This window comes from Loxodonta africana, chromosome 15 (genome assembly GCF_030014295.1).
Source record: "Loxodonta africana isolate mLoxAfr1 chromosome 15, mLoxAfr1.hap2, whole genome shotgun sequence".
NCBI classification, from domain to species: domain Eukaryota; kingdom Metazoa; phylum Chordata; class Mammalia; order Proboscidea; family Elephantidae; genus Loxodonta; species Loxodonta africana.
The window spans coordinates 66,761,199-66,787,806 of record NC_087356.1 but is presented as its reverse complement, the minus strand read 5'-3'; the positions used below and the strand labels follow the sequence as shown (position 1 = coordinate 66,787,806).

At 39.8% G+C, this 26,608-nt stretch overlaps 1 protein-coding gene across 1 annotated transcript; it reads right to left on the bottom strand.

Annotated features, from left to right (window-relative positions):
- Nucleotides 1-390: 390 nt before the first annotated feature.
- LOC100677604 (von Willebrand factor A domain-containing protein 5A-like) lies at nt 391-25,807 on the bottom strand. Its single transcript, XM_064268322.1, has 15 exons — nt 25,765-25,807; nt 25,437-25,639; nt 24,905-25,127; nt 24,651-24,826; nt 24,263-24,377; nt 21,907-22,076; nt 21,570-21,640; nt 21,220-21,364; nt 20,707-20,786; nt 8,742-8,856; nt 7,795-7,959; nt 7,405-7,505; nt 6,934-7,187; nt 2,368-2,526; nt 391-545 (listed from the first exon to the last, which is right to left on the bottom strand). Exons 1-15 carry the CDS (start codon nt 25,805-25,807, stop codon nt 391-393), a joined length of 2,175 nt encoding a protein of 724 aa, XP_064124392.1.
- Nucleotides 25,808-26,608: the final 801 nt, after the last annotated feature.

Sequence of the window (26,608 nt, the reverse complement as noted above, 5' to 3'; positions counted from 1 at the left end):
AAAGTAAAAAATGGCTATGAGAAAATTTAACATTACATATGTGCCTTGCATTATATTTCTATGAGATGATGTTGTTCTAGAAGAAATGATTAAAGGGTAATTTGTGATCACTTGGAAAAGGATACAGGAACCATGAAGTGCTCAGGTTCACAGAGAACAAGAAATGTCAGACTAACATTTTATTCTCTGACATGGTAACTCAGCCAATAGATTCAGGCACTTAAGAGATCTAGCGTATCTGAATTTCAGCAAGGCATTTTTTTTTTTTTTAATGATGTTATGGACAGTACAAACGAGTCTACAGCAACCTATATTCTCTTTACTCAGGTTGGTACCAACCCACCCCAATTCTCATTATTGCCCCATTCCCTCAAACACACATACACACATTCATTTTTCTTCTGGGAATCTCACCTTGTGAGGAAGGGCAGCCAGTATGTCTTCCACACTCGTACCTAGGACCAAGGCCAGACCTTCATTCAGATCCCAAGAACCGTCTGCCTTTTGGAGGCAAATTAGCTGCACGAGGTGATTATCTCCAAAGACTTTGGGGGAAAAAAGAGGATGGGAAATTATGGAACTACTGCTCTGTGAACACACCTGAGAGAGGCTGCTAAATTCAGAGAGAGAAGCTGTAGGAGGAGTGCAGAGCCCAGTAGATCCTCCCAAGATCCCCACTTGAGGCCTTCCCTGAAGAGATATATGTTTTCTCTGTGACAACGTAGGCCACCCAGGTGATGTCCTTATTCAAGAGGAGTTGTACTTCAAACACATCAACAAGGGGAAATATGGGATACTCAAGAACCCATGGGCTATGCTCTCTAAAAGTCTTATCCAGCCTTGTTTAAAAAAATAAAAATAATAATAAAAGGGTATTAATATTTCAGTATATAAAAAAAAAACCTATGCAAACACAGCTTTTAAAATTCTTAAATTATTAAAAATTTCAAAAGGAAGCAGATATAACAGAAGCAGTCTACCTCAGAGAGTAGTTTAGCATTTAATCCTCATGGGGAAAATTGCTTAAAGACCCCACAATTCTCATAGGAAGTATACTGCATCTGGCTATCATACGGGATGATGAACTTAGAGAAACTTCTAAATTAGTAGAAAGAAATTGTTCTACTGTAATAGGGGAAAAAAAACTGAAGGCTCTGAATTCCAAGCCTTAGTTTGAATCTCAGCTCTGCTAACTAACTTGAAGTATAAAAGTTGTTTAACCAATGTGAACCTCAGTCTCCTCATCTGTACATTGGAGATAATAATGCTGAATCCATGAGAAAACACGAAAAGTACCTAGAACAAAGGCCAGCTCCTAACAGGCTCTCTACAAATAGTAATTGCTATTATTAATTTACAAAATCCAGCATCATAACACTGCTGGGTAATTATTCTTTCTTTGGTAAGACATGACAGGACTTGTAAGACAGAAAGCTTAGAGGAGAGATCTGCGCTGCAGGGATGTTAGGATGGGGGTAGGAAACCAACACAAATTGAGAACCTACACTAGGTAACAGTAAGAAGGTTCTCATGACAACCTTGTAAGGTGGGTCGGTATGCAACTGAAGGAACTAAGGCTCTGAGAATGTGATTAAATGGCCTAAATTCACACAATAAATGGCAGCAGCAGAGAGATCTGAATCCACTTCAAATCTTGAAGTCCTCCTTAACTAGCAGCCAAAGAAAAATGAGCAAATCAAGAGGAACTGGCAAAGAAAAACAATAGGAAGAACCTAGTTTGCAGGTAAGATGTGTGAGGTTAGACAGCAAAGGTGGTTTGCTTAACTAGGACTAACCCCAGACTCTATTGGGATAGCAGGTTTCAGGGTCCTGTATTGTAGACTGGAGCCCTGGTGGTGAATTGGTGAAGAGTTCAGGCTGCTAACAAAAAGTTTGGCAGTTCAAATCCACCAGTCACTCCTTGGAAGCCCTATGGACCAGTTCTACTCTGTCCTGTAGGGTCACTATGAGTCGGAATCAACCCGACAGCATACAATAACAACATACTGTAGACTAAGCTGGGCTGACTATGACGAATCTAGGGACTGGATAAATGTCACATTCTGACTGATGCTTTTCAAATGGATTACCACCTGGGTAGAGAAAGCCACAACAGCACAGAGCATGGAAAATTAACTCTTTAGTCACCGTAGGTCATAGGTGCACACTGGGGCCCACCTTCACCTGCCTGGTGAGTTTCCAAGTTGGTTGGGTTGGTGGAAGAATGAGTCCTTCCCATCCCAGGGGTGGTCCCTTTGAGAGACATGTATCTCTTCTGTTGTTTGACACCAAAAGCTTGGGGTTTGCCTAGTCTTATAGGTGTGACAGAGAAACATTGGTGAAAAAATTCTCTGGAAAGATGCTTACCTAGGGTGTACATTTCCCTGTAACTCATTGGCCTACGGTGACCAAAAATATTTGAGCCTCCATTGCTTCTTGGCTGAAATGGCATGTTTGAGTAATAAGGACTTCTCCTCATGGAGTCAGCTGCAGGTGTGTAGTAGGAGGATGAGGCCTTTGCATAAGCTGAAAAACACCAGTACAGACATTGACACTGAAGTGCCTGCTACTCTCTGGAGTAGGCAAAGGCCCTGATAATTGGAGGTATATGCCCTCACATCCACATCAGCCATGGGTACCATCTTCATCATGCCATCTTTCCTCTCCTATAAGCCAATCTCCCAGAGAAATCCTCACCCTCTGAGCCCCTTCTGTGTGTCCTCTGGAATCCCTGATACATGCTAAACAAAAATTTTTTTTGTATTTTCAGTCTCATTACATAAATCTAATTTGCCCTCCAAATAGAACTGCTCTCCCTCTATCCCTCACACATTGCTGTTGCTTGATTTATCACACTCCAAATAATCAAGCTGGGAGGCAGAGTTAGCAAACTCCTCAGTCTTTAATACAAAATCCAGGTTATTACTCCTTCACCCTAACCTGTGCTACCTTCCACATGTCATTACTGTTGCCAACCTCCAAAATCTTTGTCACTGCCCATTATTCACTGGACTGGCTGAAATTTACATCAAAGATTTCCACACCAATGCAAGGTCTATGATCATCTTGAATGGTTTCAGAATCCATGTAGATAACCTACCTAACATCCTAATTCAAACTTCCTAGATCTCAACTCCAATGACTTCAGCCTCCATTCTACTTCAGCTACTCCCTCCCACGCCAGTTCCTCATTATCATGCAGAATTGTTCTACTTGTAAGAAATAAGGTGGAAAAAAAAAAAAGGATTCTACTTTTTAAATTTAATATTTTTCTAGCTTTCTGACTCAGAGGTTACTATTTTACCTTTTCTTTGACCTCTTCTGGATCTCTAATTCCTTGACCCCTCTACTTTTATTCTATCTACCAACTTCCTTCTATCTTTACTCTCTTCTCCATTCAGTCTCCTCTGCTTAACCTAAACCTCAGGTCTAGTACTTTACCACACTCTTATCAATATCCTCAAAGCCATGCCCCTAATGTTCTTTCATCACTCTCACCTGGCAAAACTCCAACCTTGAAATTAACCCAGCTCTCTACCTCCGTCATTCTTATACTGAAGATGTTGAGTACTGCCAAAAGGATCACATAAACTACAATATTCTTTAATAGTTTTGTGCCACGGAAACGGTCAAGGTGTCCAAATTAATCTGGACCCTCAAAACTCCTTGAAAAATCCTTCTATTTCTCTTCAGGCATTCCACTCTCTCACAGTGGCTATTTCAAACCTACTCTTCTTCCCTTAAATCTCCTATTCTACCACCTCCAACCTCATATTCATATCCTGCTATTTCATTAAAACTATAGAAAAACCATCAGACAGAAACTCCAAAAACTTGTTTCTCTGCCTGTGAACTTAAATCTAACCCCATCACCTTTCCTCAACTTTCCAGCAATAGTAGGAGAATGTCACTTGTCCTGTTGAAGGCTAATCTGTCCACTGCTTCTCTAGATTCCATCCCCTCTTCCTTTCCCAAACACTCTTCTTAATCAATTAAACACACACACACAAGCACGCAAAACCCAAACCCATTGCTATCAAGTTGATCTCAACTCATAGTGACCTATAGGACAGAGTAGAACTGCCCAATAGGGTTTCCAAGGAGGGGCTGGTGGATTTGAACTGCTGACCTTTCAGTTAGCAGCCGTAGCTCTTAACCACTATGTCACCAGGACACACGCACACACACACATGCACATATATATATAAACACTCTCTACCGGAAGCTTCAAATTAGCATTACTGCATGCTCTCCCATTCTAAAATTAATAAAAAAGAGATAAAAAGACAAAAGAGATATAACATGCAAAACCCCCCTCAACTCCACAACATTCTCTATAGTTATCACGCTGTATCCCTTCCATTTCAGCAAAACAGTTGTAAAAAATGTCTACACAAGCCCCCCTCGTCCACCATTTCCTGCCTGTAATTTACTCTCTGTTTTTGTTGTCAAGCACCATCGAGTTGATTTTCAACTCGTAGCCACCCCATGTGACGGAGCAGAACTGCTCCACAGGATTTTTTAGACTGTAATCTTTACAGGAACGGTTTGCCAGGTCTTTTTCCCTCAGAGCTGCTGCATGGGTTCATACCTTTTGGTTGGTAGCCAAGCACTTAACCATTGCACCAGCAGGGCTCTTTCATTTACTAACACCCTATAATGTGGATTTTCACTTGATCAATCTAATAAAATTGCATTTAATAAGATCAGCAAGGACCTCTTTCATACGTAACCCAATGGTCCCTCTTCAGATTTTATTTTACTTGACTTCTTTGCAATGTATAATAATTTGATAACTTCTTTCATTGTACTATGGTTTCCTTTAGTTTTGACTATGCACTCACTTCTTTTCTTCCTATCTCATTCGTTTTCATTCTTGTTTGTGGACTCCTGTGCTGCCCATCCGTTAGATATTGGGTATTCTTCAAGATTTCAATTTTACCCCCCTTTTCTTCTCATTTCTCTGAATAATTTTATCCACTGTTAAGACTTTAGTTATCATCTAGATGATCTTGGTAGCCAGATATCTATCTTCAACTTCAATCTCTGTTCGGATCTGACTCATCTGTCTCTCTTTCTACTGGACTTCTTCATGAGGATACTCTATAGGCATCTTAAGCCAAATGTTCTAAAAGTAATTTAACTTTTCACCTCACCAAACTTACTCCTGTTTTTTGGTTCCCTGTTTATGTGGTGCCATCATTCACCCAGTTGCCCAAACCAGGAACCTGTGCATCATCATTGATAACTTACAATCTCTACATTCAATCAATCACTAAGTCAGCTCTTTACAATCTGTCAAACATATTCTCCTCTCTGTATACTCATGGCTAGCACCTCAGTCTAGTCCACTTCTTTCTCCTACTTTAAAGCAATAATTTGATACCTGTCTTCCTAGAAGTCTTGCTTCTTTTCAAACCATTCTCCACACTGGTATAGGAATGATGTTCATAAAACACAAGGTTAATAACATCAATCCCCTCCTGAAATTCATTCAAGATCCCCCAAGATATGGTCCAAACTCAAATACAGTTAACTATAAAATGAAAATAATAACAGTAACTGACTTATAAGGCTGTTGCAAGGTTTAATTATCTTAATATATGTAAAGTATGTAGAACATGGCCCTGCACATAATAAGCCCCTACAAGTGTTAGCTATCATGCTTATCATTTACTAACCTCTTGTTCCCTCCTCACATTCACCTAAGATTTTGAAACTTGGCTTATGAAGCTCTTCTCAGTCTTGCTATCATCTTGAGTCAGTTCAATGTCCATATGGATGAGCACTCCTACAGCCTAAATCAATGTCCCTTGATCTCCTCAATCCATAATGTAGCCCTGCTTTGTTCTCCTTATCTGTCCTCATTCTTCACTTTGCCTTGGGGGTTACAGCCAAACCAAAACATCTACATCACTGATATCACTCCTTATTCTTTCTTTGATCTGAGTCTTTTCAGATGCTGATTCTGATGCCCAGAATGCTTTTGTTCCTACTCCTTACCAAAACAATCTACCTAACCCTGTAGGTCCCCTTTAAATGTAACCTATTTGGAAGACATCTTTGATTTTCACTCCATCCCCTACTGGGTTTGATACCTAACCTACATGCCCTCACACATCTTGGGTTTACCCATAGTATAGTATTTTTTATACTTCCTTGAAAATCTGTTTATCCATTTGCTGTCCTCACCCTTTCCTCTTCCTCCAACTCATCCCCTAGTCTATCAGGTTCTGCCAAAACCCACTGCTGTCAAGTTGATTCTGACTCATAGTGGCCCTATATCTTAGGGACAGGAAATAAATTTTTTTTTTCACAAATGCATCTGTAATGAGAAGCACAATAATTAATATATAATAAGTGCTAAAATAATTCAACATTTGATGAAATAAAAGTTGCATGAATGATATAGGACTTATCTTGAAGAGCACCCCCAGAACTACCATCATACATTCCCCTTCAGCTGTGGAATACTGTCCAGAGAGTTTTTCACCTGACCCAAACTTTCAAGCGCTTTCTCTCTATAATTAAGCCTGTTTGGTTTATGCCTGACATAGTTGTGGAAATCAACACCCATTTCCTACCACTCTCAGACTGTTCATTAGCCATCTGTGTGATCATTTACCATGTGCATCAAGAGGACAAATCAGCTTCTGATTTAGACAATTTGACTACTCAATGTTTATATACCCTCTCTCTGTATTAATGTTTCCTTGTTTTTGTTTTGTTTTCCCCTTTGATTATTTTGTTGTATATATTCTAGTTACCTAGGACAAAATACTTTCTTAACACTAGCCAGAAATCCTAGATATGGAGGGACAAAGAAAAAAGGGCAATTTAAGGATCTTTTACAACCTTTTCCTTTAAATAATATACTCAGCTCTCCAGACCCTATTATTCATTCTGCATGCATTTAAGAGGCATAAAACTTACCACCTCCATAGCATCTTGGCATTGCAGTGACAGCACCCAACAGAACTGGCCTTGGAATATCCCTACAAACCAGCGGCCCCTGAACTGGTTGATTGAGATCCTTGCTGATGGCAATGAAAGCTGTGTGAGAGCTCACGATTCCACACTCAAGGCTAATCTTCAAAACTTCTTTTTTGTCATTTGCTGGAGTCTCTCTGAAGCCCATGTCCTTTAACTGGAGCAAGGACTTGGCAGAAAGGTGGTGAATGGTGAAGCTGAAATGAAAAACTTCCTGTGACTTATGGAAAAACACCCATGTGCCAGTTACTCAGGGCACTCAGATGCTATAGATGGCAGAGGGTGAGAAAAGCCAGATTAGGGGAGAAATAAAATTTGGGTAGGTTACAGGGGAGATGTCATTTCAGGGAAGCAGTTGCTTCCCTAAAAAGGAAGAAAGAAAGGAAATAGCAAAGGAAAACTGTAAATTCTCACTTGGCATCAGGCTTGGAATGTAGAGAAAATGTCACCTTATTCTCAAAACTCTTGCCCTGAAGTTTGTACGTGAGGCATACTTCTCCTCTTGCCTCTTTTGGCTACAAATTAGAGAAAAACAGATGTGATAGAAGGAACAGATCACCAAGAGAGAAATCAGAACTGGAGCAGATCCCCAACCCCATTCGTTAAAAAATTCTGACTAAGACCCTGGTAGCCCAGGAAATCAGAGACCTGAAATGATGGGGAAGTGGCTAGACTGGCTCTTCCTGGAAAGTGTGATCTCTTGATGAGATCCAAATCCACCTACTAGCTTTACTGACATTGTCTGGAGCATGATTAAGGAAGCAGCTACTCTCACTAGAGGAACAAGCAACAATGGGAACTCACCGGCATCAGCCCAATTAATTGGGCATAGATGATTAATCTCTGACCCCTAAAGATGACTGGCTGCTCTGGGGAAAGCACTTTAGCAGACAGGCCAAGAGGCAAAGACCAGCTTAGTGAGAAGTCCTCTACCACAGGCTGCAGAGAACGCTTCAGGGCTAAAAGAGCCTAGGGGGAGAAAGGACAAAATAACCCCCAAAAATAACATCAATGATAATTATAACTAGTTGAATATTTATTATGTACCAGGTGCTATGTGGCACAATACATGTTATGCCTAATCCTTAATACTGTACTAGGAGAGGGGCTTATATTACACTTGCTTACACCATGAAGAAGCTAAGACTAAGAGATTTAGTAACATAAATGTAAATGAAGGAAATGTTTGATAAAGGAGACCCCTGGAGAACTAGGAATTAGATAACACATGGCACCCAATGGGAAAGGGGAATTTGGAAACACAATGTAACCAGAGTAGAAAATGTCTTCCCCTTATACCTGCTGATCAAATGGCACATCAATTTACCACTCTTCCAATCTATGGGTCATATCAAAATCATTCCTTCCTGTTTTCCTTGTATCCTTTGCTTCGGGGATAGGATATAGGCCCAAAAGAGGTGCTAAAACACAGACCTAGAGTCAATCATGACAATCAAAACTCTTAGCTTCTCTGTCTCTGGTCTCGAGTTCAAAGCCCCCAACTTCTTTCAGCATCTCATCTCTGGGCTCCCAGCTACTAGGACCATATACCATTTTTCCAGAAACTAGGGTGGGGCTCTTTCACACATAAGGTCCAAAAGAACCCCACTGAGTATACAGCCCAAGGCCCTGGAGATATACAAAAATAAATCCTAGAGTCCTATAGTTGCTGCTGCCCTTGCAGTAGTGTCCACCACCCTGCTTCACGGGAACTCTGACTGATGCCACTGGGCACATGGCCTGCCCCTCACCTTGGACCGCATCCTGTCCTGGGCACTGATAAACTCTGAAGTGCCCCCTGTTGCTCGGGCAATGCCTTTTAGCAGGCTAGTAGAAACACCTTCTCCAATACCAAATGAGAAACATCTACAATTGTAAAAGGTTACAGGTTAGAGGCAGGAAATAAAGACAAAAATAATAAAATTAACACATTTAATCCATCCACCTGTGGTCAGCTCATCTTTGACAAAGGACCAAAGTCCATTACATGGGAAAAAGATGGTCTTTTTAGAAGATGGTGCTGACAAAACTGCTTATCTGTAAAAAAATAAAACAGGACCCATACCTCAGGCCATACACAAAGCTAACTCAAAATGGATCAAAAACCTAAATATAAAACCTAAAATGATAAAGATCATGGAAGAAACAACAGGGACTATGCTAAGCCCCTGATATGTGGCATAAATAGAACACCAAACATTACTAAAAATGCACATGCAGCAGAAGATAAATTAGACAAATGGGACCTTCTAAAAGTTAACTAGTTATGCTCATCAAAAGACTTCACCAAAAGAGTAGAAAGAGAACCTACAGACTGGGAAAAAATTTTTGGCTATGACACATCCAACAAGGGTCTAATCTCTAAAATCTACAGAATTCTTCAACACCACAACGACAAAAAGACAAATAATCCAATTAAAAAATGGGCAAAGGATATGAACAGATACTTCACCAGAGAAGACATTCAGGCAGCTAACAGACACATGAAGAAATGCACCAGATCACTGGCCATTAGAAAAATGCAAATCAAAACTACAATGAGATATCCATTGCATCCTAACATTATTGGCACAAGTCAAAAAAACAGAAAATAACAAATGCTGGAGACTAGGACTCTTATGCACTGCTGGTGGAAAGGTAAAATGTTACAATCACTATGGAAAATGACATGTGCCTCCTGAAAAACTAGAAATAGAAACACCATATGATCCAGCAATCCTACTCCTAGGAATATATTCTAGAGAAGTAAGAAACATCACATAAATAGATGTATGCACTCCCATGTTCACTGCGGCATTATTCACAATAGCAAAAAGATAGAAACAACATAAGTGTTTATCAACAGATGAATGGATAAACAAATTATGATACATATACACAGTGTAATATTACACAATGATAAAGAACGATGGTGAATCTGTGAAACATCTCACCATATGAATGAATCTGGAGGGCATTATGCCGAGTAAAACAAGTCAATCACAAAAGGACAAATATTATAAGAGACTACTATTATAAAAACCCAAGAAAAGGTTTACACATGGAAAAAAAATAATCTTTAATGATTATAAGGGAGGGGAGGGTTAGGAAGAGGAAATTGCTAACTAGACAGTAGAAAAGTGTTAACTTTGGTAAAGGGAAGGACAACACATAATATAGGGGAAGTCAGTACAACTTGACCAAGGCAAAGCCATAGAAGCTTCTTAAAAAAAAAAAAAAAAAAAAACTAGCGCGGAGCGCCTGGTGGATTCAAACTACCGACCCTTTGGTTAGCAGCTGTAGCACTTAACCACTACACCACCAGGGTTTCCAAGAAGCTTCCTAGATACATCCAGATACCATGAGGAAATGAATTACTAGGGCTGAGGGCTGGGGACCATGGTCTTAGGGGACATCTAGGCCAGTTGGCATAACATAGCTCAAAAAAAAGTTCTATATTCTACTTTGGTGAGTAGCATCTGGGGTCTTAAAAGCTTGTGAATGGTCCTCTAAGATACATCTATTGGTTTCATCTTCTCCAAAGCAAAGGTAAACGAAGAAAATCAAAGACACAAAGAAAATATCAATCTAAAAGACTAATGGATCACATGAGCCACAGCTTCCACTGGCCTGCACCTTAAAAGAACTACACTGGTGCCCAGCTACAACTACCAAAGGCTTTGACAGGGATCACAATAGAGGGTCCCAGACAGACCAGTAGAAAAACGCAGAACAAAATTCAAATTCACAAAAAAAGACCAGACTTACTGGTCTGAAAGAGACTGGAAGAACTCCCAAGCCTATGGCCCCACACACCCTGCTAACTCAGAACTGAAGCCACTCCTGAAATCTGCCTTTCAGCCAAAGATTAGATAGGCCTATAAAATGAACAACAGCACACATGAAGAACGTCCTTCTTAGTTCAATAAAGTATACCAGACCAAATGGCAACACTTGTCTGAAAGCAAAGATGAAAAGGCAGGAAGAGATACGGAAACTGGATGAATGGACACGGGGAACCCAGGGTGGGATGAGGAGAGTGCTGACACATTACGGAGATTGCAACTTATGTCACAAAACAATTTGTATTATTAGTTTTTGAATGAGAAACTAATTTTCACTGTAAACTTTCACCTAAAGCACAATAAAATTAAAAAACAAAAAAGGGATTAAGCAAAGGTGTAAAATGTCGACAACTCATGGACCCATGAGTATCCATTGTTCTATTCTTGCAATGCCACTGAAGGTTTAAACTTTTCAGATAAAATACCGGGGACAAACATTATTCAGTGCAATTAAGAAAAAGATAAATGAAAAGACAAACCCTGTAAATAGACTGAATTATTCAATATAGTAAATACTGAATTCTCTCATAACTGCTCTATAAGTCAGTGTAATTCTAATCAAAGTCGCAAATTTTATTTTTAAATAATTTTTATTGTGCTTTAAGTGAAAGTTTACAAATCAAGTCAGTCTCTCACACAAAAACCCATATACACCTTGCTACGCATTCCCAATTACTCTCCCCCTAATGAGACAGCCTGCTCTCTCCCTCCACTCTCTCTTTTCCTGTCCTTTTCGCCAGCTTGTAATCCCCTCCACCCTCTCATCTCCCCTCCAGGCAGGAGATGCCAGCATAGCCTCAAGTGTCCACCTGATCCAAGAAGCTCACTCCTCACCAGCATCCCTCTCCAACCCATTGTCCAGTCTAACCCATGTCTGAAGAGTTGGCTTTAGGAATGGTTCCTGTCCTGGGGCAACAGAGGGTCTGGGGACCATGACCACCAGGGTCCTTCTAGTCTCAGTCAGACCATTAAGTCTGGTCTTATGAGAATTTGGGGTCTGCATCCCACTGCTCTCCTGCTCCCTCAGGGGTTCTCTGTTGTGTTCACTGACAGGGCAGTCATCGGTTGTAGCTGGGCACCATCTAGTTCCTCTGGTTTCAGGATGATGTAGTCTCTGGTTCATGTGGCCCTTTCTGTCTCTTGGGCTCGTAATCACCTTGTGTCGTTGGAGTTCTTCATTCTCCTTTGATCCAGGTGGGTTGAGACCAATTGATGCATCTTAGACGGCTGCTTGCTAGCGTTTAAGATCCCAGATGCCACTCTTCGAAGTGGGATGCAGAATGTATTCTTAACAGATTTTATTATGCCAATTGACTTAGATGTCCCCTGAAACCATGGTCCCCAGACTCCTTCCCCTGCTACGCTGGCCTTGAAAGCATTCAGTTTATTCAGGAAACTTCTTTGCTTTTGGTTTAGTCCAATTGTGCTGATCTCCCCTGTATTGTGTGCTGTCTTTCCCTTCACCTAAAGTAATTCTTATCTACTATCTAATTTAGTGAATACCCCTCTCCCGTCCTCCCTCCCTTCCCCCTCTCATAACCACAAAAGAATGTTTTCTTCTCAGTTTAAACTATTTCTCAAGTCCTTATAATAGTGGTCTTATACCATATTTGTCCTTTTGCAACTAATTTCACTCAGCATGCCTGCCAGGTTCCTCCATGTTATGAAATGTTTCACAGATTCCTCAGTTCTTTATCAATGCGCAGTATTCCATTGTGTCAATATACCATAATTTATTTATCCATTCATCCATTGATGGGCACCTTGGTTGCTTTCATGTTTTTACTATTGTAAACAGTGCTGCAATAAACATGGGTGTGCATAGGCTCTTATTTCTCTAGGATATATTCCAAGGAGTGGGATTGCTGGATCCTATCGTAGTTCTATTTCCAACTTTTTAAGGAAGCGCCAAATCGATTTCCAAAGTGGTTGTATCATTTGACATTCCCACCAGCAGTGTAAAAGTGTTCCAGTCTCTCCACAGCCTCTCCAACATTTATTATCATGTGTTTTTTGGATTAATGCCAGCCTTGTTGGAGCGAGATGAAATCTCATTGTAGTTTTGATCTGCATTTCTCCAATGGCTAATGATCGAGAGCATTCCCTCATACATCTGTTAGCTACCTGAATGTCTTCTTTAGTGAAGTGTCTATTCATATCTTTTGCCCATTTTTTAATTGGGTTATTTGTCTTTTTGCAGTTGAGTTTTTGCAGTATCATGTAGATTTTAGAGATCAGGCGCTGATCAGAAATGTCATAGCTAAAAACTTTGTCCCAGTCTGTAGGCAGTCTTTTTACTCTTTTGGTGAAGTCTTTGGATGAGCATAAGTGTTGGATTTTTAGGAGCTCCCAGTTATCTAGTTTTTCTATGTTTTCTATACTGTTTATGCCATGTATTAGGGCTAACGTTGTCCCTATTTTTTCTTCCGTGATCTTTATCATTTTAGATTTCATATTTAGGTCTTTGATTCATTTTGAGTTAGTTTTTGTGCATGGAGCGAGGTATGGGTCTTGTTTCATTTTTTTGCAGATGGATATCCAGTTATGCCAGCACCATTTGTTAAAAAGACTGCCTTTTCCCCATTTAACTGTTTTGGGGCCTTTGTGAAATATCAACTGCTCATATGTGGATGGATTTATGTCTGGATCCTCAATTCTGTTCCATTGGTCCATGTATCTGTTGTTGTACCAGTACCAGGCTGTATTGACTACTGCGGTGGTATAATAGGCTCTAAAATCAGGTAAAGTAAGGCCTCCCACTTTGTTCTTCTTTTTCAGTAATGCCTTATTTATCCGGGGCCTCTTTCCCTTCCATATGAAGTTGGTGATTTGTTTCTCCATCTCATTAAAGAATGTCCTTGGGATTTGGATCGGAATTGCATTAAATACGTAGATCGCTTTTGGTAGAATAGACATTTTTATAATGTTACATTTTCCTATCCATGAGCAAGGTATGTTCTTCCACTTTTCTAAGTCTCTTTTGGTTTCTTACAGAAGCGTACTGTAGTTTTCTTTGTATAAGTCTTTTACATCTCTGGTAAGATTTATTCCTAAGTATTTTATCTTCTTGGGGCCTACTGTACATGGCATTGATTTGGTGATTTTCTCTTTGATGTTCTTTTCATTGGTGTAGAGGAATCCAACTGATTCTTGTATGTTTATCTTGTATCTCAATACTCTGCTGAACTCTTCTATTAGTTTCAGTAGTTTTCTGGAGGATTGCTTAGGATTTTCTGTGTATAAGATCATGTCATCTGCAAATAGAAATACTTTTACTTCTTCCTTGCCAATCTGGATGCCCTTTATTTCTTTATCTAGCCTAATTGCTCTGGCTAGGACTTCCAACACAATGTTGAATACGAGCAGTGATAAAGGGAATCCTTGTCTGGTTTCCGATCTCAATGGGAATGTTTTCAGGCTCTCTTTATTTAGGGTGATGTTGGCTGTTGGCTTTGTATAAATGCCCATTACTATGTTGAGAAATTTTCCTTCTATTCCTATTTTGCTGAGTTTTTATCATGAATGAGTGTTGAACTTTGTCAAATGCCTTTTCTGCATCAATTGATAAAATCATGTGATTCTTGTCTTTTGTTTTATTTATGGGGTGGATTACATTAATTGTTTTTCTAATGTTGAACCATCCCTGCATACCTGGTATGAATCCCAGTTGGTCTGGTGAATTTTATTTTGATATATTGTTGAATTCTATTCGCTAGAATTTTGTTGAGGATTTTTGCATCTACATTCATGAGGGATATAAGTTTATAATCTTCTTTTCTTGTGATGTCTTTACCTGGTTTTGGTATCAGGGATATGGTGGCTTCATAGAATGAGTTTGGTCGTATTCCATCCTCTTCTATGCTCTGAAATGCCTTTAGTAGTAGTGGTGTTAACTCCTCTCTGAATGTTTGTTAGAACTCTGCAGTGAAGCTGTCCGGACCAGGGCTTTTTTTTGTTGGGAGTTTTTTGATTACCTTTTCAATCTCTCCTTTTGCTATGGGTCTATTCAGTTGTTCTACCTCTGTTTGTGTTAGTTTAGGTAGGTAGTGTGTTTCTAGGAATTCATCCATTTCTTCTCGGTTTTCAAATTTGAGTATAGTTTTTCGTAATAATATGATATGATTCTTTTAATTTCAGTTGGGTCTGTTGTAATATCGCCCATCTCATTTCTTATTCAGGTTATTTGCTTCCTCTCCTGTTTTTCTTTTGTCAGTTTGGCCAATGGTTTATCAATTTTGTTGATTTTTTCAGTAAACCAGCTTTTGGTCTTGTAATTCTTTCAATTGTTTTTCTGTTTTCTATTTCATTTAGTTCAGCTCTAATTGTTTTTTTTTTTTTTTTTTTCCTTCTGGTGCCTATGGGTTTCTTTTGTTGTTCTCTTTCTATTTGTTCAAGTTGTAGGAATAGTTCTTTGATTTTGGCCCTTTCTTCTTTTTGGATGTGTGCATTTACTGATATAAATTGGCCTCTGAGCACCACTTTTGCTGTGTCCCAAAGATTCTGATAGGAAGTGTTTTCAATCTCATTGGATTCTATGAATTTCTTTATTCCATCCTTAATGTCTTCTCTAATCCATTCTTTTTTGAGCAGGGTATTGTTCAGTTTCCAAGTGTTTGATTTCTTTTCTCTGCTTTTCCTGTTATTGATTTCCACTTTTATGGCCTTATGGTCAGAGAAGATGCTTTGTAATATTTCAGTGTTTTGGATTCTGCTAAGGCTTGCTTTATGACCTAATATGTGGCCTATTCTAGAGAATGTTCCATGCGTCCTAGAAAAGAAAGTAGAGTTGGTTGCTGTTGGGTGGAGTGTTCTGTATATATCTACAAAGTCAAGTTGGCTGATTGCGGCATTTAGATCTTCTATGTCTTTATTGAGTTTCTTTTTGGATGTCCTCTCCTTCATAGAAAGTGGTGTGTTGAAATCTCCTACTATTATTGTGGAGCTGTCTATCTCACTTTTCAATGCTGATAGAGTTTGTTTTATGTATCTTGGAGCCCTGTCATTGGGTGTATAAGTATTTAATATGGTTATATCTTCTTGGTGTATTGTCCCTTTAATCATCATATAGTGTCCTTCTTTATCCTCTCTGATGGATTTAACTTTAAAGTCTATTTTGTCAGAAATTAATATTGCCACTTGTGCTCTTTTTTGATTGTTGTTTGCTTGATATATTTTTTCCATCCTTTGAGTTTTAGTTTGTGTCTCTAAGTCTAAGGTGTGTCTCTTGTAGGCAGCATATGGACGGATCTTGTTGTTTAATCCGTTCTGCCACTCTCTGTCTCTTTATTGGTGCATTTAGTCCATTTACATTCAGGGTAATTATGGATAGGTATGAATTTAGTGCTATCATTTTGATGTCTTTGTGTGTGTGTGTGTTGACAGCTTCTTTTTCCCACTTGATTTTATGTGCTGAGTAGATTTTCTTTGTATATTGTCCTTTCCTCATATTTGTTGTTGTTGCTGAGTCTGTTTCTGTTGAGTCTGTGTTTTTCCCTTGTATTTTATTTTGATTATTTTGATGAGTAGGATAATTTGTCTCCTTTGTGGTTATCTTATTATTTACCCCTATTTTTCTAAATTTATAACTTTTATTTATTTGTATCGCTGTATCTTCTTCTCCATGTGGAAGGTGTATGATTACATTTCTTAGTCTCTCTATATTATTCTAATGTTGTCTTCTTTTATATAATAACAGCGCCGTTACCCTGTGTTGGGCTTTTTTTTTTTTTAATCTTGGTTTGCTTTTTTTTTGGATTTCCCTGTCTGGGTTGACTTCTGGTTGCTCTGCCTGGAGTTCTAGTCTTGGGTTGATACCTGATATTATTGATTTTCTAACCAAAGAACTCCCTTTAGTATTTCTTGTAGTTTTGGTTTGGTTTTTATGAATTCCCTCAACTTGTGTTTATCTGGAAATGTCTTAATTTCACCTTCATATGTAAGAGACAGTTTTGATGGATATATGATTCTTGGCAGGCAATTTTTTTCCTTCAGTTTTTTAAACGTGTCATCCTATTGCCTTCTTGCCTGCATGGTTTCTGCCAAGTAGTCCGAGCTTATTCTTATTGGCTCTCCTTTGTAGGTGACTTTTCGTTTATCCCTCGCTGCCGTTATAATTCTCTCTTTATCTTTGGTTTTGACAAGCTTGATTATAATGTCTTGGTGACTTTCTTTTAAGATCTACCTTATGTGGAGTTCAATGAGCATCTTGGATAGATATCTTCACTTCTTTCACAATATCAGGGAAGTTTTCTGCCAACAAACCCTCAACAATTTTCTCTGTATTTTCTGTTATCCCTTCCTGTTCTGGTACTCCAATCACTTGTAGGTTATTTCTCTTGATAGAGTCCCACATGATTCTTAAGGCTTCTTCATTTTTTTTAATTCTTTTATCTGATTTTTCTTCAAATATATTAGTGCCAAGTGATTTATCTTCAAGTTCAGAAATTCTAGCTTCTACTTGCTCAATTCTGCTCCTCTGACTTTCTATTGAGTTGTCTAATTCTGTAATTTTATTGTTAATCTTCTGAATTTCTGATTGCTGTCTATCTATGGATTTTTCCAGCTTATTAAACTTTTCATTATGTTCCTGAAAAATCTTTCTGATTTCTTCAGTTGCTTTATCTGTGTGCTCCTTGGCTTGTTCTGCGTATTACCTCATTTCCTTCCTGATGTCTTGAAGGGTTCTGTATATTAAACTTTTGTATTCTGCATCTGGTAATTCCAGGAATGCACTTTCATCTAAAAAATCCCTAGATTCTTTGTTTTGAAAGCCTGTTGAGGTGATCATGGCCTGTTTCTTTATGTGGCTTGATATTGACTGTTGTCTCCAAACCATCTATAAGTTATTGTATTAGTTTATGCTTGCTTACTGTGTCATAGCTACTTGCTTTGTTTTGTTTTGGTAGACCCCTATGGGTTGCTTGAGTGAGCTGGCTTGTTTATTTTTGCCTTTGGAGCTCTGGTGTCCTGTCCCCAGCTGGCTAGATCTGTTATCAGGTATACCAGCCTAGGAGTCCATTCAGTTTTCTTGCATGAATTCAGCTCAGGTTTCCAGGTAGCTGATATCAAGTGTGTGGTACAGGCTCTGTCCTACAGTCTTAGAAGAGCAGGGGTGGTTGGCATATATACCCGTATCAGATTGCAGCAGGGGGTCATGTTCTGAACAAGGCAGGGGGCTGAGAACTGACCCCCAAGTGTCTCTGAGGAAATCACGTCTCTGTTCCCTAGAGCGTGCTGATGGGTGGGCTCTGCAGAGGGACCATGGGCACCCAAAGTTTTTGTTGTAAGAACTGAGAGGTACCAGTTATCCCTGGACCCCTGTTGCAGGTGGCTGGGCAACCCATGTGGAGCCACCAGTCCTTAGGTCCCTGTTGTGGGTAGGTGAGGACCTTGTTTAATAGGCAAAGCAATGTCAAACGTCAAACACCCACCTCGCCATCGCACTGCTGAAATGGCTTTGGAGTTTGCCAACAAGGGCCTATTCTCCTGAAATAGGCCCACACGGTCCATGCAGAAGGGAAAGGTGCTCAAGGTCCACGGACGGTTTATGCCTGGACAGGAGCTGCTTCTGTCCTGAACTCCCCCAGTTAATGGAGCTAGCACGTTATCTTTTCCACCCAGTTGCAAATTTTTTCCTTCCCCAAGGCCGGTAGGACAGTTCCAGGTGCTCACCAGGGTCTATCTCAGGCCCAGGGATTCAGCCGCTGAAGTTGGCTTGGGGGTGGTGGTGGGGGGGACACAGTAAAATATACTTAAGCACTTAGCTTTTGCCAAGAGCGCCCTCCTCCTTAGGTTCTGGAGGTGTGAATGGGCTGTGTGGCTGGCTGCTTCTCCCTGAGGAAACTGCGGCCGAATGCTAGGACCAGCCTGCTGCTGCCTCCACCGCCGCTCTGGGAATAGTGCCTGAGGGCTCCCTGGGATTCAGGTCTGGTAACTCCTCTCCGCTTCTGAACGGTCTCTTCCTTCCCCTGCCCCTCAGTTCATTGTCTAAGCTTGCCTTTGATGCTCAGGCCTCCCAGCTTGTCACAAATACACTCGTTTCCCTTGTTTTTTCAGGTCTTTGTTGTAAAGAGGGTTCAATGGAAGCGTCTGTCTATTCTGCCATCTTGGCTCTGCCCCTCAAGTTTTTTTTTTAAGTAGAAATTGACAAGCTAATTCTAAAATACTGTATCAGAAATAAACAGCTTCTCATAAAGCTACATTAATTTAGATGATGAAGTACTGGCACAAGTCTAGATAAATAGACCAAAGGAATGGAACGGGGGATCCAGAAGCAATACCCACGTGCGTGGATACTTATCTGTGACACGGATTGTACTGCACATCATGAGAAAAGGACAGACTCTTCAATGAATGGTACAGGCTCAATGTGATAGCCACATGGAAAAAAAAAAATGTAACCTGACTTCTAGTGTACAAAAATAAATCCCAGCTCCACTGCACATCCAGCTGTGAAAAAAAAAATAACTAAACTTCTAGAAAATAACAAAGGAAACTATTTGCATGACCTTGGGTACAGAAATATATATTTTTTAACAGTATACAAAAAAATTACTAACCATAGAACAAAAAATTAAAAAAAATGAGACTACATTAGAAATTAAGAACTACCCATCAAATGATACCATTTTGAGGGTAAAATGGCAAGCCATAGAGTAGAGAAATATACTTCAAACACATTTAATCACAAAGTGCTTATATCCAGGTCACAGAATAAAGTATAAATCAGTAAGAAAAGAATATCTAATAAAAAAAATTGAAGGTATGTGACAAAAAGGGACATCAAAAGGGCCAATAAATATGAAAAGGTGCTCAACTTCATTAATCACTGGGAAAATGCAAATTAGAACCATAATGAAATACCACTGCATATCCACCAGACTGGTGAAATTAAAAAAAGAGCCAAACAATACCAAAATTTGGATAGGAAATGGGGTAACTGTAATCCTCATACAATGCTGGTGTGAATTAAATTAGGACAGTATCATGGAAAGCCATTTAATATTCCCCAGAAATTCCACAACTGTCAACTATGTCAACCAAAAGAAATGAATGTGTGTGTATATGCAAAAAGTACCCATAAAAGAATGTTCATAGCACTGTTTTTAACTGCCACACCAAACTTTTTTTTTTTACAAAGGAGAATGTATAAATAAATTATAGAATAATCACTCAGTGGAATACTGTATAGTAATGAAAATTAACTATGGCTACATACAAAATATGTACAAAAATCAACATGCTACTATAGGTCCCTGTGAGTTGGAATTGACTCAATGGCAACAGTTTGGTTTTTCTTTTTTTCTGGGCAAAAGAAGCAAGATGTATAGGAAAAAACACACTGTATAACTCACTGAGTTAAAATTCAAAAGCAAGCAAAAATAATCCATAGGACTACAAATCAAGAAAATCATTTCCTTTGGAGAGGAAGAGGTGTATACTGATTGGAAAGGGACATGATGGCAAGCAGTAGATGGGAGGTATGGGTAACATTCTATTTCTTGGCCTGTGCAGGAGTCAGACATGTTCACTCTGTGATAATTCATTGAGCTGTCTATTTATGATGTGTGTAGTTTTCTGTATGTTTCTACTTTAATTAAAATGTTTGTAGTTTAAAAAAAATTAACATCTTGCTATGCAAGTTTTGTTTTCTTTGTGGTTTAGCGAGAACAGGTAACAATGATTTTGTCATGTTGATATTATTTTAAAAAATTGCTTGTCTCTTTTAGTAGAGAGAAAAAATGATATAGAAAAATATTATCAGTTGGGAAAATCTAAAATTCTTGAATCATTCTATCCCCTGCAAGGAATATCAACATTGATATATAGACCATATGTGGCACTAGATCTCTCTGTAGGGTCCAGTCACCCAGCAATATCATTTTCTTCATACCTGTGCCTCTTGCTGTTGCTCTTAACTTCGCTCATTACACTAAATGTGTCACTAACTTCTCCATCTGTGAAGACAAAAAGCTGTAGAAAGAAAGAAGTCTCTGTGAAGTTCATTTTTAAAAAGCAGGAATTCACCCTTGAAAAACCCAACTATTCCATTCCAGAGACTCTGCTACCTCTTGAGACAGGAATCAGATCCCTCATGTTCCACTGTCACCTGTGCTATGTTCTCACATGGTCTGTTCAGAACCTGGGCATTTTCGGCACCTTCAGCTATTAGCTTAATCCAAGTCTTTTTTGTCTCTGCAAGGAAACATCCATTGACCACTGAATGGAGCTAAAGAAAAGGAATTCCACTAAATACTTTTTGGCTTTTTATCTTTACTGTGTGAAAGAAGACTCTCTGAATTAAATAACCATATTTCAACAATCTTGCAAGGTAGTCTAGGACCAGAGATTCTTGAAAGATCCCATTCTCCCTGTCCCCTTCTGTTACCTCTGTTCCAGTTCTTACCTGCAGAGGGTGGCCAGGGATGGTGGGTGACCCATATATGGCATTGAATGTTGTCAAGATTTCAGTGCCCCCTAGGTCTGCTTTCATAACATTAATTTTCCTCAGTGCCTCTTCCATGGTATGCTGAGTGTACCTCACACTATCTCTGAGAAAAATAAACACACCCAGTTACATGTCAGCTACTTGACATTGTCCAGTGTTGAGTCCTTATAATTGAGATAGCCCCAAAGTGGAATAACTTTATCTAAAATCCCCAATGCCTAAGTCAAGTCTGCAGTCACCCCTTTAACAAGGTAGTCCCTTTCTTTAAATATCCTTTGGGAGTCTCCATGGTCTTTCTGGAAACTCACTGAAAGCATGACTCATAGGAAGATCCAAATCCAAAGACAGGTAAACTCTTCAGCAGCAAAATCAGTGTCTCCTAAAGGTAAGAAAGTAGAAGGAGAGAGATTGAGAAAGGACCCTCTCAGACACACAGCTATGCTGCCAAATCTAACTCTGAGGGATGTGGGTCTTCACCCTCCCTCACTCTTGAGGCCTTTACATTCCAAGCCTCAGAGTGGCCATGTTCCTTGTAGTACAGATGGGGAACAGGATGACAGCTACAGATAGACCCTAACTTAACCCCTGAGATTCATCCTCACTTGAGCATGTGACCCTCAAGAAAGAAAAAAGAAAGTAGTTTACCTTGGCAGCATCTATGCGCAACTGGGATTTATCCTGTTTACTCATGGGGCACTGCATACTTCCTGAGCGGTCCATGAAGAAGATAAATTCTCCACAGGTAACTGGTGGCTGAGCTTGTGGGATATTGGGATAGAAACTCACCATAGCAGTTGGCTTTTCCATAAAGCAATCTATTCAGAAAGGATAAGGACACTGTAAGGCAAAAATAATTCAAGAATCCTGAAAATCTCAAGAATTAATTGTAGTAAGTTGAATAGGGAGCTGAGAAAGAACTTAAACCTAAAACACTGCATTAGATCCTTAGACCAAATCTGCTTGCAAAAGGTTTGAGGTGAATTATAAACACGTAAAAGAGATAGAAGCAGGAACAGATATGAAAGAGAAGAAAGAGGGTCAAGGCACAAGCCCATTTCCTGGCGGCTAGATTTTTTTTTTTTTTTTTAGATAAATGCATGATTTACGTTGTTAAAATATTCCAGCATTTGCCAAAACAATGAAGCAAGTTTACAGGCAAAAACAAACCTTTTCTTCAAATGAATTCAAAGGGATATTTACCACACAGATCTTTGTTTATGTCTTTAGTTACAGTTTTGAAAAAAAGTGATGTTCATGTGGATCATCTTACACTGACAAGAGCTGAGAGTATAGGAAGTGTCATACAACACCCATCTGCTTTGGGAATGAAGCACTCATCGATACTCCCCAAAACAAAAAAAGGGACACACTGCAGTGAGTGTTAGACACTAACACTAATGGCATCATTCAAACAATACTGTGGGGAGTCTGACCTATTTGGCAAAGTTGTTCAAGGCCACAGTTGTGCTTTTAATTTGGTGAGCAAGTGAAAGCTGATGTAGGAATTTAAATGTCACTACTGAGATAAAGCAAAAAGAGAATGGTTGGGTTATATCATCCCTAGTTTTACAGTTCAGAAAATATACAAGGAAAAAGAATTACATATGCATATCCTATTTTTATAAAGTGATCCCAGACTTATAGGTTTAACTCTGGATAGCCTTGTGATTCAGTCTGTTCACAGCACCTGGTTCAGTTTAATCTCTTCCTGATGGGATATTCAGACAGCCAAAACGGCTTCCAAATAAAATGAGTGAGGCTCAGCAAATATCTGATAGATACTGGTTCAGAAATAACTTTCACACAACCCAGGTCTCTGGATATGCAATGAAAAGTAGCCTTCTTTTAAAGGAAAAGGTAGAATCCTTTCCGTTTTGATACGCCTGATTTTAGTGGGACCAGCACTGTATTGAGAAGTCAGAAAGAAGGGTTGCTGTGAGGATTCTAAGCTAGTATATCTAAACTGTTCAGAACAATGTCAGGTACATAAGCAAGCATGCTATGGATATTATCTAGTATTATTCTTTAGGCCTTTTGTTGTTTTGTTAGGTGCCATTGAGTCAATTCCAACTCATAGTAACCCTATGTACAACAAAACGAAACACTGCCTGGTGCTGTGCCATGCTCACAATCATTATGCTTGAGCCCATTGTTGCAGCCACTGTGTCAATCCATCTCCTTGAGGGTCTTCCTCTTTTTTTGCTGACCTTCACTTTACTACGCATGATATCCTTCTCCAGGAATAGATCCCTTCTCATAACACGACCAAAATATGGGATGAAGTCTTGCCATTTTTGCTTCTAATGAGCATTCTGGCTGTAATTCTTCCAAGACAGATTTGTTCATTCACCTTATATGCTTTCTCTGATGCATAGGTTATTTGATAGTGGTAATCAGTCTGTATAACTTATTTTTCTTTTATTTAACATCCTTTAGAAGTCTTTGGTCCATATTATTTCACTCTGTCAATGTGTATTATTTTAGTAGCTGCATAATAACTCATCAAGTATACCTAACATAGTGAACTTAGGTAGGTGTAGCAGTTAAGAGCTTGGCTGCTAACCAAAAAGTCGGCAGTTCAAATCCACTTGCTGCTCCTTGGAAATCCTATGGGGCAGTTCTCCTCTGTCCTGTGGGGTTGCTATGAGTTGGAATCAACTCAATGGCAATGGATCTTTTTGGGTTTTAAAGCATGGGGTATTATCAGATTTGAACATCTTATTTGTTCTTATCCTTAAACAAATGTAGGTTGTCCTAAGTCAATGATCTCATGTCAATTATTTACAGATTCACTTAAATCTGTCTACAAGATATAAATTACATGATATTCATTAAACCTAACCATTTCCATTTTTACATGCCCAAGTGTAAGCTAGTTCAATATTTCACATCAATATGCTTAATACGCTGTTGAATAAAAGAGAAGTGAGGGTAATTTGAGACTAATCCCAAGAGGGGAATTACCCCTTGGGAGGTGACTACAAAGGGAGAAAGAAAATACCTGGACTTGTTTCTGGTTTCCCCAGTTCCACAGCTACACTTGCGGTGTGCACCTCACTGTAGTAAATCAGGAGCTGCATGTCTCGATCAAACTTGTGCCCATCATCCAGGGAAATCTGAGGAGGGGCAGGCAAAGAAGACACGTTAGAACTCTCATTGCTTGCTGCCTGAGGTGGATGTCAGAGCCCAGGGCTACTGACTTCTTCTGCAAGTGAGTGCAGCCAGGAGCAGAGGTTCAAATAAAGAGATGGCTCTGGACATGAAACGGGGATAAGGACTGAGCACAGCATGACTCCCTCTGGATGCACAGGGAAAACTAAAGAAGAATATGGAAGGGATGGTAAGGACCCAGTAGGGGCACTGGCAACAATAGTGCTCTTATTAATTACCTGAGCAGTAGTTTTATCATTTCCAAGATATTTAAGAGGAGTCAAACGACAATTGGACCGGACCTTCTTGATGCCGTGCTGGGAACTGATAGTGGCAGTCATGCTGAGCGTGTAGGGCAGGTTATCCAAAGCAACTACAGGAGCCTTAATTTGAAGGCATGTGTTCACAGGCCATCCTACAAAAAGTTACCTTAGTTCTATTTTCCAGCTATAAGCGACCCACCACTAGTATTCAGAGGGGTGGGGGCACTTACGGGACAGATGGTATCGTGGATTCAGGATAGCTGGGAACACAAAGCGCAGGGCCCCATCTGGTTCCAGAGGCAGCTCTTGCACATACTTCAGAGTGAGTGCCACCTTTGACCCAGGATAGAGGTTGCCCACATTGCAACAGAAGACATCCCTGGAGCTCACATCCTCTTCCAGTAGGAAGGCCTGGTGGCCCTGAGAGATGGCATTCTCATAGGAGGCATGGGCCTAAGGAGAACAGGGTGAGGGGTGAGAAGGAAAGGGGACATCAAAGTTGATAGCCAGTGAAAAGAAGGGTGTGCAGAAAAGACTGGTGGGGTGGGATTAGGACTGGTCTTGTCAAATTTATAGCTAAACTCTGCCTCTGATTGATTTCTCTTTTCAAATGATTTTTTAAAAAAATAGCAGCAAGAGGAAAATAAAAGAAATAGCTTTCCACATCAGCATATCAGCATTTCCCATGGTTTCATTTGACGAAAATCCCAAAGGGCACGTGTTAAAGAAATAAGAAGAGAATAAGGTACTCATCCCTAGTACCTTCATCTTGTCCTGTAATTCTGCCACAATTATCTTCTCATCCACCAAGGCCTCAAAGCTATAGACAGCTGAGTCTTCATTCATGGGAAACACAAAGAAGGCCTCCACAGGAACTCTCCCCTTATTCTCATAGTTTAAGGTTGCAGACACATCAGCCACAAACTCTTGTATGGACAAGGTCACAGAGATGCTCTTTAGTGGCACTGGGGACAGACCAGAGTTTAAGAGTTCAACAAACATTGATGGAACGCTTGTCTCCTGCAAGCCATGCACTGTGCCAGGTGCCCAGAATAAACTGGCACATAAGAGAACTCAGAAACAGGCTTACTTGGCTCCTCTCGACGCGTGAGTAGGCCACAAGGGGGCACCATGGCGACACAGGGTTTCTATGGAAAAGATGCGTCAAGAACACAGTGACATTTTGGGAGGTATCTGTTTAAACACAGGTACCAACTTTGCTTCTCTCTGGCAGAAGAATACATTCAGGAGGTTAATACTGGAGCTTGGTGGATAAGAAAGCCTGGGACAAAGACTCTGATAGTAATGTTCCTTCTAAACACCAGCCCAAGTGGGGAAGCTGTGAGGTTCACTACTGCCACTGGTTGCCTTCCAATGGATTCTGACTCATGGCAATACCATGTGTGCAGAGTAGAACTATACTCCATTGGGTTTTCCATGGCTGATTTTTCAGAATTAGATCATCAGGGCTTTCTTCCAAGGCATCCCAAAGGAGACTCAAACCTCCAACCTTTTGGAGGTTCACTAAGTAGCCACTATACAGGAAATCTCTGAAGCACCCTGAGGCTGGTTCAACACTCGCTCCAATTTTTCAAAGGCATATTTAATACGTCGCTCCTTTGGTATATTGAATAGGTACAATTAACCTCTCTGAACATCCATATTCTTTTCCAAAATGAGAACCATAATACCTATGTGAACTCCCTAGTATAGTGCTTGGTCCATATAAAAAAAAAAAAAAAAAAAACCTGTTGCCATTAGGTTGATTCCAGCTCATAGAGATCCTACAGGACAGAGTAGAACTGTCCCCTAGGGCTTCAAAGGACCCACTGGTGGATTCCAACCACTGACCTTTTGGTTAGTAGCTAAGCTCTTAACCACTGGCGTTTGATCAATGACAACAGACATTAGTATGGTTACCATGATATTTGTTA

What these genes read in the sequence shown, in the direction of transcription:
- LOC100677604 (XM_064268322.1), bottom strand. Translation starts at nt 25,807, where the DNA reads ATGGTGCCCCCTTGTGGCCTACTCACGCGTCGAGAGGAGCCAA. An exon ending in TCCACGATACCATCTGTCCC is followed by an intron (nt 24,827 to 24,904) that starts GTAAGTGCCCCC and finishes AACTTTTTGTAG; the next exon opens with GATGGCCTGTGAACACATGC. An exon ending in TCCTATGAGTCATGCTTTCA is followed by an intron (nt 21,365 to 21,569) that starts GTGAGTTTCCAG and finishes TATTTTTCTCAG; the next exon opens with AGATAGTGTGAGGTACACTC.